Source organism: Patiria miniata, unplaced genomic scaffold (assembly GCF_015706575.1).
Source record: "Patiria miniata isolate m_02_andy unplaced genomic scaffold, ASM1570657v1 HiC_scaffold_17, whole genome shotgun sequence".
Classification (NCBI taxonomy): Eukaryota; Metazoa; Echinodermata; class Asteroidea; order Valvatida; family Asterinidae; genus Patiria; species Patiria miniata.
The window spans coordinates 475,164-491,784 of record NW_024037055.1 but is presented as its reverse complement, the minus strand read 5'-3'; the positions used below and the strand labels follow the sequence as shown (position 1 = coordinate 491,784).

The 16,621-nt window shown below is 43.5% G+C and overlaps 1 protein-coding gene across 4 annotated transcripts in view; it reads right to left on the bottom strand.

Moving 5' to 3' along the window:
- The window catches only part of LOC119723309 (leucine-rich repeat-containing protein 9-like), a 104,243-nt gene that overhangs the window by 55,253 nt on the left and 32,369 nt on the right, over positions 1 to 16,621 (bottom strand). For 2 of the 4 annotated variants that reach the window (XM_038193862.1, XM_038193860.1), the window contains 5 exons: positions 16,135 to 16,389; positions 15,754 to 15,930; positions 15,475 to 15,618; positions 15,142 to 15,346; positions 13,769 to 14,982 (listed from right to left, as the gene is read on the bottom strand). In XM_038193862.1, coding sequence (XP_038049790.1) covers positions 15,511 to 15,618; positions 15,754 to 15,930; positions 16,135 to 16,389 — 540 coding nt within the window. In that variant the 3' untranslated portion in view covers positions 13,769 to 14,982; positions 15,142 to 15,346; positions 15,475 to 15,510. Of the gene's footprint in view, positions 1 to 13,149; positions 13,372 to 13,768; positions 14,983 to 15,141; positions 15,347 to 15,474; positions 15,619 to 15,753; positions 15,931 to 16,134; positions 16,390 to 16,621 lie in introns of those variants that run through there. The other 2 variants (XM_038193863.1, XM_038193861.1) reach the window with 1 other exon arrangement.

The following is a 16,621-nucleotide window of genomic DNA, read 5'->3' as shown; positions in this document are numbered from 1 at the left end:
TACGTTTCAGGACCATTGTGACCCCAAAATTCAAAATTGCGGCTGGTAGCCATCTTGAAAAACACCAAAGTATTATATCTCTGGAACCAGAGGAGCAAAACAAACATATTATTTTCAATTAACCCTTGCATTACGATCCATTAAAATGGTTCTTTTGACTTTTCAGGGACTACCATGACCTGCTATTTGACCTGCTAAACGTCAATCTGCAATATTATCTCTTGCGCCAGAGGCTAGTGGTATGTAACTGTAGAGCCATCCCCTTTAAATCCGCCACACCTAACTTATTTGAGTGGTTATTTTGAGTTTTGTCTTTTATTTATTTCTGTAATAACTAATATTAATTTGTTTTACATGTATTATTGTACTGGCTTCAATAAACTTGTTCTCCATTCCATGCATTGTTTGTTTAATATTTACAAATTTGTTTTGCCTTTAATATAGTTGCCATTTGATTATTATGTTTGTTTATTTCAATGGTGATTATAATTAATCTGTTGCTTATCATCATCTGGTTCACAGTTTGATGCTGTTCATTTTCTTGTGCTTGATTTTTTCAATTATTTAATTAAATTATCTTTTTATTTATATTCTTGTTTTGATTATGTTTTTATTTCAGTATTAATGCTTAGGTTTTATTTTTCACAAGTTGCATGATTATTCATTTATGGCATTTTCTATTGTCTCTAACCCTCATATTTACATTCATTCCAAGTTCTCCAATTGTTTTTGTCCACTGATTGTTAGTCTGCTTCTGTAACTGTTGAGTTGAGTGGACATTTCGGTTTTATTTTGCCAAGGCTCTCCATATAAACCCTGACTTTGGAAAATGCCTGTATAACTGCATAGCATTTTGAAGTCTTGGTAATGTAGGCTTATGTGATTCATTTTATGAACATATAATGTCAAACCTAGACAAGAATTATGAAAAAAATAGTCACAGATTCAATGAAAACGAATTGCATATTGAGTTGTGAAACAATGAAAGGCTTTGGAGAAGCAAAACAAAACCGAAGTGTCAACTCAACAGTTACAGAAACAGACTAACAATCGGACAAACACAAATGGAGAACATGGAATGAATGTAGACATGAGGGCTAGAAAATGCCATGAATGTAGATTCAAAGAACTTGTCAAAAATCAAAGCTAAGCATCAATATTGAAGTAAAACATAAACAAACCAACAAAATATAAGTCAACAGATGTATCAGCTGATTAAACTAAAAAAAAAACCACAAGAAAGTGAACAGTAACGAATCGTTAACCAGATGAATAATAAGCAACAGATTAATATAAACGCACCCGAAAAAAAAAAAATAATCAAATGGCAACTATATGTAAAACACATGAATTTAAAACAACTTGTTATAGGTTATTAGAGAAAGAAATAGGTATCAAGATTAACTCAAAATAACCACTCAAATAAGTTAGGTGTGGCGGATTTAAAGGGAATGGCTCTTCAGTTACATACCAAAGAGCCTCTGGCGCATCAGATAACGTCAAAAGAACCATTCTAATGCATTGTAATGCCAGAATTAATTGAAAATAAAGTCTTATATGTCTGTTTTGCTCCTCTGGTGCCAGAGATATAATACTTTGGTGTTTTTCAAGATAACTACCAGCCGCCATTTTGAATTTTGGGGTCACAATGGTCCCGATACGAAATGAATACCATTTAAGCAGATTTGTCATGCCAGAAATAGTGGGAATCGACACCTCATTTATCAATATGGCGCTTCTGGTTCCCGAGATATCACTTTTATGTATTTCAATATGGCGTCGGCGGCCATTTTGAAAAACGTGCTATAAAAAAGTTTGCCGGCACTTTTGGGAGGTGTATAGGAGCTATTTTTTCTTCAAATTGGTCCTATTTGTCAAATCCACTGAGAAAAAAAAAGGTATCCGCAACATGGTCACAGATTCCAGGAAAATGACTCTACTACTGCTGAACAATTGCAGGAAGACGTGGAACGAATAAGCAATTGGGGACGGACCTCAAAAATATAATTTGAGCCTTCCAAGAGTCAGTATCTAACTGTGTCCACATGAAGGACATCCAAAATCATCCGCCTATAATGTTCCAAGGTCTGATTGTCAGTGATGAGCCGGAGATGACACTTCTTGGGATTACTTTCTCTCGTAACCTGGAATGGAAGACACATCTAAAGAATATCACCCGCACTGCTGGTCAGTGTACTTCAATGTTGCGGAGACCGGGTCCAGTCTTCACCAAGGCAGGTCTTGTTACCATCTACAAGACTTATATCAGAAGCAAGATGGAGTACGCACCTCTAGCCTGGATGGGAGCTAGCACAGTCCACCTTTTGGCTCTTGATCAAATCCAAAGGAAAGCATGCCACCTAATAGGATTAAGCCAGCAAGAGCAACTGAGGCTTAATCTTTACAGTTTATCCCATCAAAGAAATGCTGCAGCAGTCTCCTGTTTTTTATAGGATGCAGTGCAACAAGTGCCCAATCATGTTGAAATCCATGGTCCCACCTGTAAGGCCACCTGCTGCTCGACAAACCAGGCAATCTATGCTCCTTAACAGATATGCTCTTTAGTACCCGGTCCCTCAGGATATGACTGCAGCAAGAACTCTGCGAAGTTTCAATAGAGCTTTCCTTCCGGCAGCTGTGAAGATCTGGAACAGTCTACCGTCATCAGTTCTTTCAGATATACCGTACATTACCAGGGTATGCAGTCCTTCAAATGTAGAGTAAACAAGTTCATTAAGTAACGATTCAGTTTAGGGCAAATGTGATTGCAGTGTGATGCTAAATAGACATGTCCGTTTCACTTTCTGGTGAGTGAGACACACCGGTAGTCCAATAACTATTGTTCCTCTTCTTATTTCTTTTTTTTTTTGTATTATGGGATGGTCTGTTGAAAAAAATCGTAGCTGACCTGCTCCTTAATGTGAGCAGGTCATACAAAAATAAAGTCAGGATCACACTAAAATGATGTCTATTCCAAGTGCCAAGGTCACGAAAATGACACCGCTCTGAAAGCATGTGTGTGCCATGCGTGTGCAGTCGTCATTGGTCAATTCCCAACGCACCGCAACACTCAGCACAAGGGCGGTTTCGTACCCTGCTCCACACGGGATTAAAATGCATTAAGTAAACGTGGAGTAAAGGTGCCTAACTATATAATAAACTTCATAAAATCCAAAGGGATTTTCCATTCTAGTAAGAAAACACACACCTCTGTTTACCTACATTTGCATATCAGGGCGCATGCGCATAAACATTCGCTGAAAAGAATAGCGCCCAAGCCTCACCCTCCACACCCACTACATGTCCCTTAAATAGCCCCGTTACACAAAGACTCCTCCTATTTTTTATTTTTTTTAATTCGGAGGGATGGTAAACAGAGGTGAGTGTTTTCTTACTAGAATGGAAAATCCCTTTGGATTTTAGGAATTCTATTACATAAAACATCTCACCTCTGTTTACCTACATTTGCAGAGTAGCACCAAAAGATTGTAGGGAGGGAAGGGAGATGCAGCAGCAATGGCAAAGTCTAAACTAGGCCTACATGCAATTCTAAATGGCATGAAAAGGTTGCTTAGACTTACCCACGTGCTGCCTATCTATTCTAAAGGAGCTTTGCGGGCTGCTGATTGTGCAGTTTCCTGGAAGAATTTCTGCTAATGCAACCCTCTGCTTGCACAACAGCTTGCAAGGTGTGACAGTGTAAGGGTTCTTCCAGCATTCCACTTTTCTGATACCTGAAAAAGAGAGTCCAATTCCCTGTATCTGAAAAGGAAGCTCCAAGCAGTTGAGTTCAGGAAGTTGTCACGCTGGGTGTTTCCTGAGCTTGAGATTTTGATCCTTGATTTTGGGAGGGCACCGACAATTGAGCGATCATGGTCACAGAGGCTTGAAGATGATGCTAGATGACTGTACGAGCATTTGCTTGATGAAGTTTCTTGAAGGCTCAGTGCGAGTACTGTAGTTCTGCAGAGCTCGCAGGGGGCACCACCATATCCTCTGCTACTAATGAAGAGGATGTCAACTTGGCCGGAAATATCTGGTCTGGAAATACAACTTAGTAAGTTGATTTATTCCATGTGTTGAACTTCACCTATGGAAAAAAGTAAATGCGGTCATGTGCCAATGGCTATGACCTCGTAAATTAGTGAAATTCCCTTTTTAAGGCAATTACTGCAGCAGCCAGTAAGAATATGGGTTTCGCAAGCTGACAGAAAGGAGAGCTTCAATGTACCTGTTGGTTCCATATGGGGCTTAGGCGAGTGACCCAATGACGGTACTTGGATCCAAGATGCTAGGCCTATCTACCGGTACTTCACAGTTGGAGGTCAACTGATAAACCTGCCGTGCATCAGAGTGATTTTGAGGAAACTGTAGATCTATCATTGGAACCCTGATAGAGGACTACAATTATGGCTCATCGGTAACCCTGGACAGTAGATATCTGAAACTGGTGTGAAAGATGAATACTGATGGGAGAAGAAATCATTCTGTTGAAGTGAATTCAATACCTTCTTTCTGACCAGGTGGAATGTTAGAAGGAACAGCCAACTGGGTGGCTCTGAATTGGACAGGAAGAAAGAGTGAGTTCCCAGACGAAGCATGTAGTACACTACATCTGGACTGTGGAATTGTCCGTCTGGACCAAGACAAGCTTGATTAGGACTTTGGATATGAGCAAATGCAAGGCCTTGAACACTGTCAATAGCTCTGGTTGAAGGAATGCAACTGGCTCTCTTTAGTTGGCCAAGCGCTTGGTACTAAATGACCATCCAGATGGAATCTCAAACCCTGTCCGAGGTACCCATTGCGATGGTAGAAGATGTAGTTACCCGGTGCAGTAGGTCATAGTTAAGATGGGTAACTGGAATCCCTTTGGAGATGACTCTTAGCGTAGATGGGAAGACAAAGGAAAGGCTGCACAGAGCGCCTGTGTGTCATGCACCAGGGAACTAGGTCTATCATCAAGATGCCAGAAGGTTCTGATGCCATCACGTTGTGTCTAACGTTCCCCAGTAATGCCTGAAACAAAGTTGGAAAATGTTTCAAGGTAGGTCAGCTGTCGTGAAGGAGCTTGATACTGAAGATGGCAAACGACATCAAGTGCGAGTTAGACAGACTGTTGTTAAAGGCTATACTGGAGATACATGTAAGGTCTGTTAGCCTATTATATAAAGTACAAGAGCAAATTTCCCCCCCCCCCCCCACAGAAGTGTGGTTGGGGTCTACGAACGAATACTTACCTGTAGAGCAATACTACTTATGCATATTCTCCCTACCGGCAGGTATTTTCCGCTAAGAGTTATATACAATAGCGCCCTCTGGCGCCCTACCCATAATACCCCGTGGCATGCGTGCCTCGTGAGCGTCCTCTTTCTCGAGCGCTAAGTCGGAATACAACAAAGTACCCAAGGCATCGAGAAGAGTGGGGTAGGGGTGAGGGATGCTCTACAGGTAAGTATTCATCCGTAGACCCCAACCACACTTCTGTGGGGGGGGGGGGGGGGGAGTCTACTTCACTCTACTTACCTGTAGAGCAATACTACTTATGCATAGACTAGCACCGTCAAGAAGGTGGGTCATGCGAGATGCTATTGTGCTTTCACAGGGGCACATAACAATACGTGTAAACCCTGGATGGGCCCATCGCTCCACATGTGGGTGGACAAGGCAGCCCAAAAAGGTTTGCATGATAAAGACATTAGTCATAATGGTAGCCTCAACATGCCAACAGAGATGTGATCCCCGATTTTGGGAATCACACGTAATGAATTACAGCCCACCGATACCTACACATACGAGTTCGGTGGGGCACACAAAATAAAAATTATCGTGAAAGGCAAAACATCATGACATGGTACATATAGACACTATAAAATGCACATGTACATGTACAGAGCTCAATAAAGAATCAGAGTTAGGAGACACCAATGCTGGGGAGGTCTACGGTCTGAAAATGTCCCGAGAACATGATGGGGCTCAGTCAGTCGCCCTCAACACTGTTCTCCCATGCTCTGCCTTTTATTTTGCGCATGCGGACCAATCACACGGATTCTGCCGTTGATACGTCCGTGGTTTCATGGATGACCGTAGCCAACCTTCAGGCAATCTTGTCATGAAAGCCTGCAGGTATGGTGGGGTCACCATGATAAATACATGTCATGAAAGGCCTGCCTGTATGGCAGGGTCGTCATGACAAAAAACATGTCACGAGAAGCCTGCTTGTATGGCAGGGTTGTCATGACAAATACGTGTCGCGAGAAGCCTGTTGGTATGGCAGGGTTGTCGTGACAAATACATTTGTAACTGCAAGTGACTGATTCAAAGCGTCCCAGTGCAGCTAATGTACGACGTTAAAGTCATGATTGGCACCAAAAATTCTCCGTCTGGACAAGAATGATTTGATGCCCGGAACAAAGACGTCCGGAGGCACAGAGGGCTCCGACAGTCCTTAGTATAAATCCCTCCTTAGGGAGCAGACATCAAAGTCATGATCAGCACCAAAATTCGCTGTCTGAAACGGACAAGAATCATTTGATGCCCAGAACAAAGACATCCGGAGGCAAAGAGGACTCCGACCGTCTTAACTCATAAACCTTCTTTAGGGATCAGACGCCAAAGTCATGAGCGGCACCAACATTTTCCATCTGGAATGGACAATGATTTAAATTTGATGCCTAGAACAAAGATGTCCGGAGGTAAAGAGGACTCCGACAGTCTTAGTTAAAAAACAAAAATCCTCCCGTAGGAATCGGATGGGCACACTTGGTTCCCATCAGATGTGGTCCGTCTCTATTATACAGAAAACAGTTCTTTACTACATGTATACCAAGAAGTAACAACTGCTTACAAAAAAGGCAACCGTAGGGACCAATGAAACAGATGTGAAATTGTTCACTTGTTCACAGAACTCTAAAGATCTTTATAACACTTTTGGATAAGAAGGTGTTGAAGAGGTCCTGCAATTCAGGGGTGTTACAGTATCCCCTTATTAAAAGTTAACTGACATGGAGGTTCAACTGACTAACATTAAGTAATCTACTGTCATGTTAGAAGTCCCTCAAGTGCAGGCTGTAAAAGCCGTAGCTTGTTTGAGAAAGGTCTAATGTGAAATGGAGAGCATTACATCCAGTACATCAGGAGAAATTCCTGCGGAGCTGGGTGAAGGAAACCCAAGCTGTGCTGGAACAGAATATTGTTCTGCTCGGAAGAACATTTGTACCTCCAACTGGTGAACCAAGAGGAATGGTTATAGCCCTGGAAAACCATTCAATGGGGTCAACATGGAGTTAAGAAGAGGACCTTGTTGTCCTTCTGCTCCAGTTGATTAAGTACCCGAGGGATAAGAGGAAGACGACAGGAAGGTGTTTATAAGTAGCCTGTCCGTCTTCATCACCATCGTATTCGTGTGCCATGTGTAGGGGTCAGGAACCCTCAGGCATTAGCCTGGAAATCTGTGACTAGTTCATGAAACAAGTCAGATTGACATGTGGTTAGTTGTCCTTGCTTGGGAGGAGGACTGTCGAAAGCAAGAAGCTATGAGGAAAAACCCAATGGGGTATTTCTCAAGTGAGTGTACACAGGTGTGCAGGCTGCCTGCCCACCTGGTCGTCGATGTAAACTACAACTGTGTCAAAGTCTCATCGAACCAGGATCATCTGGCATAACACCGAATATAGAAGTAACATCGCAGTTTCTCCGAGACTGCCAGCATCTCAAGTATGTTAATGGAACTTGAATGATGCTCACACAGGGCCTCACCAATCCGCCACTAGATGCGTGTGGTGGGCAGTTAACTGGCAGGGTAACATGTCCGCCATGACAGTTAATGAATTAGGCTGCAATCTGTGAGAGGCCCACCCTTGTGAGGTTGGTAACGCCGAACCACAGGAGGTACTGCACAAGTCAGGTCATGGCCTGCACTGAATGCAGTGAGGACTGGGCCGATACAAGCAAATAGGTGAATGCCACCAATCTTTTTTCCACGGCGCAGTCATATCGCCTTTACTATCTGAGCAGAGGCCAGGAGTGAGGCGGAAAAAAGGCTGGATGGAGCCACCATGAAGTTGCAGCGAGAATCTTGGTTTGAAAACCGCGAAATTCTCAGTGCTCTGGCCTGAAAATGAGTTGCAGTTGTGTACCCTTCAGACCAGGGCTCATTCCCCATGTTGATGTGTTAGACAGTCGACTAAATCTCTTCAACATCTTTCCAAGGGAAATACAAGATGGGCGCAACACTGTGCTGGCCCGATGGTATTGATGTCAGCCTCAAAGTCTCTCTGACAAGCTCCTACGAGACAGATGGGTGGAGGTCGTCATGAGTCAGGTAGGTCACTTATGGAAATCATCAAAACAACTGAAGCGGAATCGAAATCGTTGTTACATTATCCTATGTGGCATGGCGTACAGAAAATGTTGCTAGCACGGCCACACAAAATCATCTGGGCAAACTTCAAGAGGTATGCAGTTGAGAAAACAAACAACTGTTTGTTCTTCACCTGCGCTGGCCCACATGTAGTCGACATCGACCAATATGGATGTAAACATCGATATCCACCGCAAAAGAAAAGATCTTTGTCTGTTAAAAACTTCAAAGGTGGGACTCGAATCTTTGGCGGGCGCCCTTTGATGGGAGAAACAGTTCATCAATCATGTTACCCCGGCGGGCCAAGATTGCTAGGGTCTGCACTCGTGTAAAATTATAGAGTACTGAGTGCAGACCGTGAAATTGATAAAGAAAATAGCGGTCAACATTAAGATTAAAACATTAAACCTAATGTACTTCATGAGGGTAAAGAGGGAGGCTGAACGCGTATCGCCGAGCCCACTTTAATTCTACTGCAAAGTGTATTCAAGCTTCTGCGAGTATTATTTACGAAGAGCCGCTTGAATAATACTGCTGGCAGCTTGTGCTTAGCTGCATTGAAGAGGGAAGATGTGACAAAAAAATACCGAATTTCGCTAACGGAAAACGGTAATGATCACATTATTGCTTGAAGAGCAGCAGGCAGTTTGAATACAGGCACAATCTTTCGAATGTGGTCCACAACATGCCTGCAAGAGTCGAATAGACCCCGTAAACGAGAACCGTAAAACATATCTGGAGGGACGAGTTGCACACGGCCACAGTCAGTTGTTGAACAACTCCCTCAGAGACAATGGACAGTGTACATACACAAGTAATGCACACATGTACAATGTACATGAAAAATGTAGTGATCTCAGTACAGCAAGAAACACCGCCGCACGGCTAAGCACTGCGCGGCGTGTCCCATTGTCCTTGAGTCACCCAACCGTGATTAATGTAGAGGGCTACAGAGTTCACGGCTCGCAGCTGAACTAAGACGGACGTTTCATTAACGTGCCCGCTTGGCAATGCATGTACGTGTATAAAACGTATATGACCGATAATAAAGCCGAGAACAATTGCAAGGCTTGTAATGAGTGGGTTGAAAAACCGAGTCCTCATCCCGGTAGCGTATGCCGCGGTGGGATCGGTGCAATAAACTCGCCCGGATTAGAAAAAAAATAATGAAGCTGTTCCCGCCTGAGAAATAGACACCACTTTGTCCGTTGTCGATGTGTTTCACATTTGATCCAACGGAGGTATGGGGAACACCTTGTAATTGTTAGATGTGGAGCCCGTCCTGCGCTTGATTTGAAAATTGATCAGGCGGAGGGGGCTCATCGGCGGAGGGTGATTTAAGTACCCGTGTAATGTCCCTCTGCAGCAAACGGAATTTCGTTTCCGCGATGGACAGCCATTGTAACCGGTCTGATTCTTCGTCATCATCGGATGAATCAGCCGAATGCGAAGGCCAAAATGACCCCGTTGACTGAGAGCCGTCTGGAGGGGCTAGTTGTACAGAACCACGCGGTGGTGGCTGGGCAACACCCTCGGAGATAATAGACATACATTGTACATAATATTATGCAGATGGTGAAGACTAAACACAAGCGGGGATCCTGGCCCACGGCTAACTGTTCGCAGTAGGTCCCGTTGTCTCTGGACCACGCGACCGTGGCCCACGGCCGGCGAATGTGAAGTCCAGCTCGCCGTAGGCCGGGCTTCCGGTATAGCGCGCAACCATGTGTGGTAAACATGAACATGTACATGTATGAACATGTGTTTTTTCATTTTTGTACATGTACCTCGTTGTCCTTGGGCCACGCAATCGTGACCAATGAATGACTACTATGAAGCATTCACTGCACATAAAGACTCCAGGAGCATGGCTAACTGTGTGCGGTATGTCCCTTTGTTCACGGGTCACCCAACCGTGACCGGTGCCCAGAGACTGTAAGGCTAGACCAACAACCGAGGGTTGTGGGGCGTGGCTCGCCACTCCAGGGGGGCCACCATTAGGGCCCGTCTGGCGTCCTGCAGACATAGCCGATAGTGTAGGTAAAATCGACTGAAATGCCTGCAGAAAAACAGACCTCGAGATCGAGTCCTCACGTCAGGAGCGTTTGCCCTGGTGGGACCGGTCAGAGGAACCGTCAGAATCTGAAGAAGAACGGCGTAATCGGCGATCAGTTTTCTTCTTCTTGCTATTCCTCTTTGAAGAACGGCCCCAGGGTGTGTCTGACTACAAGTCAGAAGACACCTGGGGCACCGGGACCCCCGAACAACGGAAAAAAATCCGATGATGAGAGTCGTCCCTCTGAGCGAGATAGCACGGGGGCCGTCGGTCCGAGATCCCCCCGGTCGACCGGCTCCGCATCGCTCATAATGTACCCGGCCGACAGCGCCTCAGGCCCCGTGGGCTGAGTGAGCGCTGGACGGACCGGTAGCTCGTGTAATAGCCCATCCCGACAACCAGTGGTGTTCGGCACTGTGTCGGGAGGCCGACAGCGCCTCAGGCCCCGTGGGCTGAGTGAGCGCTGGACGGGCCGGTAGCCCGTGTAATAGCCCATCCCGACAACCAGTGGTGTTCGGCACTGTGTCGGGAGGACATGGGTGACTAGAGCCCACCGAAGCGTGACGGCTAGTCCCCTCGGGCTGCCCCGTGATCGGGGGAGGGCCAGGTGACACAGCGGCGCTCGTTGCCGAGCCATGCTTGCCCTGACGGCCCTTCTTAGGCTTTGCTCCGGCACAGGAGATATGTTTTGGAGGAACCTTGCCGGAGTGTGCCTTTAGTTTGGGTGTTCCGCAGTTGACTGGAGAAAGTGACAGAGGTCCCCTTAACTGATCGGCGGAACTGCCAACTCCCCTAGCCGACTGTGGCTGAGGGTGCCGGACGAGAGACTGCTGCCGCGGTAACGTCGTAGCGTTAACGGCAGAGTCCCCCGAGAACTCGATCCGTCCCGTGGGAGAGGAATTCCCCCCGGTTTGTGAAAGATCGGCCCTCCCCAAACACTTCATATTTATGAAATAAATAGAACCAAGAAGATGATGAAACTCTACAAACTGTTTTTATTACTAACTCTTTTTATTATAAACTTCTCTTAAGCGCAAAAAAGGGTAGTAAATGACGAGGCAAACAGCGAGCTATTTAACGCACGTCCTACCCGACCTGCCGCTAAGAGAAAAGAGGACGCTCACGAGGCACGCATGCATGTTCATCGATGCAGCTAATGTCTGCAATTGGCATGACTGGCGCGTTGGCCAGGCAGCTTCGTTGCGTTTCGGCACGGCACAGGGAGTTTTTTGGTCGGTAATTTTAATCAATCAAGTAATGAACTCAAAGCACGATTAATCAAACCTCAACTGCTAATATATTTCAGTGCAATGGTTTATATAGTGCAAGAAAAAACACTAGACAACCGGACAAGTGCAGTCACACACAGCACTAGACCAACACCGAAATCACTAGACACGGTCCATGGTCTAGTGGATATTTCGAGCCCTGATGGGGCGACTAGCAGACCTTGTGGAGAATAACCACACTTCTCTCCGGGGATACGACGCACTGTCTCCCCCAAGGCCTTTACAGAAACAACGATGACGGATTTGATAAATAACTCGGGAGATGAACCTGTGTCGAGGCAAGTTATGCTCAACGCCAGCTGGCTTAGGTCCCGTCTATGGAGTCATAAAATAAATGCACTGTCTTTTTTATTTTTTCAAGTTAATAATTATGAAATTATTGTTTTTGACAAAGAAATATTATTATTAGATAACTGTAAAACAGAAGTAATAATAAAAATAACTCAAGAAAGCCAATTCGGCTAAAAAGGGATTGCACTTGATCCCAGAGAGAGAACCCACGATGCCTTCCCGGCACTGGGTTAGCCCCACGGCGCCAACCTGGCCCGCTGCACGTGGTGTCAGACAAAGGCTGAAAAACCTGCTATGCCATGTGAAAGAAAAACAAAATCAAAAGACCAAAAAAATCACTCCAATGAAGAACTACTTACTCAAAATCAAACTCTACAGATTCTACACAACTCACTTAATGAATAAATTCTATAGAAAAGAAACTCTTAAAACGAAAATTGTACAAAAACTTGTCAAAAGGTGAGAGCAAAATTTTTTTACTTCTGCACGCTGCACGCTAGAAAAAAAGAGGAAGTATAATGGCGGACTCATGACGTAGCACAATGGGTAGGCCCCGAAAGGGTGCTCGATGGTTGATTAAATCTGTTAGCGTTTGAGCCTGTCAGCTGAATAAATATGCGTATGTAGTAGCTATTTGGGCAAGTGAATGAAGTAGACACCAAAGTTACCAGGTTCCATTTAGTAGCTGGCATTGTGAACTTGTGAAATTAGCTAATGACAACTAACATGACTAAGAGGGGAATAAGGCCACACAAAAAAATAAGTCGGTCTCTGGTCAGCGCGCGCGTCAATTTTAATCATGCGCGTCGATCTTTTTTTTTCCAAAATGTTCCGCGGTAGCTCCAACAGCGCCCTCTATATCCGCACCTCCTCAATTGTTTTTTACCAAAGAGCACCAAGGAATGGGAAATTGCACCAAGGCAAATGATCGAAAGCACCAAGGCAAATTATGGAGGACACCAATGTACATGAGGACACCAAAAAAAACAAAATAGTACCCCACCTTGTCTGTACAATCCAAGCTTGAAGAAAAAAAAAAAAAAAAAAAAAAAAAAAAGCTGCGTGGCCGCGTCAATTCCGGAACTTTGGTCTGACCAGAGACTGAATATTTATTTTTTTTGGCCTAAACTATGAAAAGAAGTAATCTTTACCTTAATTTTACACTCACAAATCCATAGCTCTTTTAACTGGTTGCAGGTAGAAAGTCCTTCCATCTTTGTGATTTCTTGTCCCATTAGGATAAGTGCAGTCAAGTTTGGGAAAAACTTCAATCCTGTGATATTTTCATATCCAGAGAAAAACATTTCAAGTGAAGTTACTGTATCATCACACCCCTCCGCAAGCTTGCTTAGTTTGACTCCATTGGCACAACACTGTAAAGAAAGAAAAAAATTGAAAAACTAGATGTATACTTTTTGTGGACAAACACAGGGCTGTTTCGGTAATGTTTTGTGACGTGTGATATGTAAAGTTTCAAGTAAAAGTTCCATTAAGGAAGCTGTGTAGTTCTGTTTATAATAAATGGTGGCATATACTATGTAATTACATTCTCATAGGGCTTTGAATTACGACGTCACATGTCACGTGATGACGTCATGATGACGTCACATCAATTTTTATGTATAACTATAATTTTATGGTAAAGAACAACTTATCCAGAGCATACATCATTGAAAGCAAGTTCACTTCTTTCACCAATTTTAAATTACAAGGCACTTCCGGTTTCAACCGGAAGGAAGGTTCAAGTGATTTTGCACATAATATAAACAATGAAGACCCTGGATTATTCTATCCATTCCCGCAAACGTCAAGTTCAGGTCGCTCACGGTTGATTTTGTAGTGATTAAATCTAATCATTTTTAACATGACGGCACATGACCCATGATGACATCATCATGACGTCACTTCAATTTTCATCTATAACTCATCCCGGCTTAGGTACAGCTGAATGTTCACCACGTGACATATTTGTGCCACGCTTCTGTAGCAGAGGCTAAATGGTGGTACCCCGTGTAAGCCCTGAAGTACCATGTGACGAAATTACCCTAAGCCCAGCCTAACCATAGTTCAATCTTACGTACAGTTTGTACTTCCTTCTAGAGATCAGGCCTTTTCTTCTGGTTAATCTGGTTATCTTTTATTCCACATACTGGTATTTGAGTCCATTTTGCGATAAATCCATGCCTTGTTGTAGTTATATCACTAAGGGTTTTTGCCTACACATACAGGGTTCTAGCCAGGATGAAATTAAAGGATAGGGGCCTGCGGCGAATGGATCCTGCGAGCGCAAAGCGCGAAAGCCCTTACGGCGTGGGGTCCGGGGCCCGCCCAAGGGCCCCGAACAATTCTGACATTCTGGACACTCTGTGGTGCAATCTAAGGCCATTTGGAAGCATAATTTATGGAAAAAGAGCAAACAGTATGGTGCAGAAAGTGGGCCTGTTAAATGTGGGATTAAAAAAAAAAAAAATTCCATTACCAGAAAAAAAACACAGTAGTCAGCATTAGATGTCCTTCAATAAGCATTTATTACGCCAAGTTTACCTTTTCATGAAATCTTTGTCATTATAGTCAAACCCTGATAATAAGAGAACTGTTTATATACAACATCCTTTTCCATAAGGATTAGGAAAAATGTTGGTCTTAAGTCTTCATTGTTTTCCATTACTGATATAAGGTACCTCTTACTGTTGTCTCAAGGACCTTCTTTATATAAAAGTGTTGACTGAATTAATGACTATAAATGATGACTTTTTATCGCCTATGGTGGCATAATGATCATGATGGTGGCAAAAAAAAACTTTTAATTTCCAGTCTCCTTTTCTTTCTTTGACTCCACATGGTGGCGGCTTTCTCGTAGTCAAAGGAGCAGCAGTCTTGTCCTTCAATGGCAATGACCAGAAGACTGTTGAGAGTTATCTCTCCAAGTCGGTTCCTGGCCCCTGTCTTTATTCTTTTCATTGTGGAGAAGCCACGCTCACAGTCTGGAGTTGTTAAAAAAGTGAAAGTTAATAATTGGGAGTGCATGTGCAATTCAGGACATTGTGTATAATATAGTTTTCACACTTTCATCCTCATATGCTTTTTGTACAACTGTTCAATAACATTTCACCTTAGATCCCCAGTTGACCAGTATAACTTACCAGCAGTCGAACCTGGTAGGACCAGAGCAATTGATGCCAATTTGGATAGATTTGGCAGCAACTCTGTTTGCTTTGACACAAATATGAGTGTTTCCTTGTATGTCGATGACTCTTCTGACCTCTTCTTCACAAGAGGGACCAAAAGATCCCACTCAGCCATGGCATCATCTTCACTCACCAAACTGGCATAGTGTTGGCAGAGCTCCTACAGCACAAAGATATTGGTAAAGGCATGGTCTGCAATTAGTGGTTTAACTGAAGTAGGACTAAAACTTTCCCCTAAAATCCTCTATTACAATGAGAGAGGCATTAATATATGCACGTGACACTTACCTGGAGATCAGTGGCATTAGCCGAAATTGCTGTTTCCTAATCTGCTGATGTGAAATCGAAGCAAGAGAAATTCTTCAGCAGTCCAGTGTCAGGGAATCTGTCTTGCAGGTTGGTCATGACGTTTGTTATGTATGGATTGTACACCTCAATAAAGACAATAATTAAAATTCAGAAAACAATACAAAAGAAATATAACATAAACTAGTGAAATAAATAAACGTAAAACAATGTATTGATAAAGTAACTTGCTTAAAAATCTGTAATAGTACATGTCTATACCTGTTCAATAAACTGTTGGTGTGCATTCAGCGGAACCGTCACTCCCTCACTGCGCAACTTTTCAACAAACGCCGACAGAGCTGTCATGTGTTGTCCATAGTGGTCGCGGAGATGTTCCACTGCTGCTATAGTTGCATGTACAACAGTGTCCACAACAGTGAAGTCCACATTGGTTTTCTGTTTTCAGTGGTGAAAAAGAAAAATAGATGGGATGAACAAAATAGTTGTCCAACTGAACAAAAACAGAAGTGGAATTGTCAAATTGCAAAAAAAACAACTTTTACATTAGTATATGTTAAAGAGGAAAAAAACATCTTTTTCCCTTTTTGCAATTTGTTTTAAGTTTGTTTGGAAGTATTTACAACAGCATTTTTTGACTACCTGGAACAGCAAGGACAATCTAGTGAGATGGGGTAGAACGTCACTCAACATAGACACAGTGGCTGCAAAGTTGTACGTCTTCATGAATGATGCAAGACCTACTGCCTTGGGGTCCCCTCTCTCTGCGGCCTCTCTCTCTAAGCTGATCAGCAGTGATGGTAAACACTGACGGACTGTGTCCACAGCTTTCTGGTGCGATAGCCACCTCACATCCTTTGCCTGGGCAACTTTCAAGATGGGATCTTTTGTGACACGCTGCAATGGAAAACAGACGAAATAAAACCGGTATATATAGTATACACGTATGTGCAAAATTAAATAAAATATGACAGATTTAGAAACAGTCATAAAGACTTTACCTGGATTTCATGCAGGGCAGCAGATCAAACAGCAGACCTACTGTAAAACGAAAACAGTGCCGACAGGTTGACCTTAAACTTTGTGAGGTATGTAATCCCATGTGATGCTTGGGCTGATACAAGTGCCA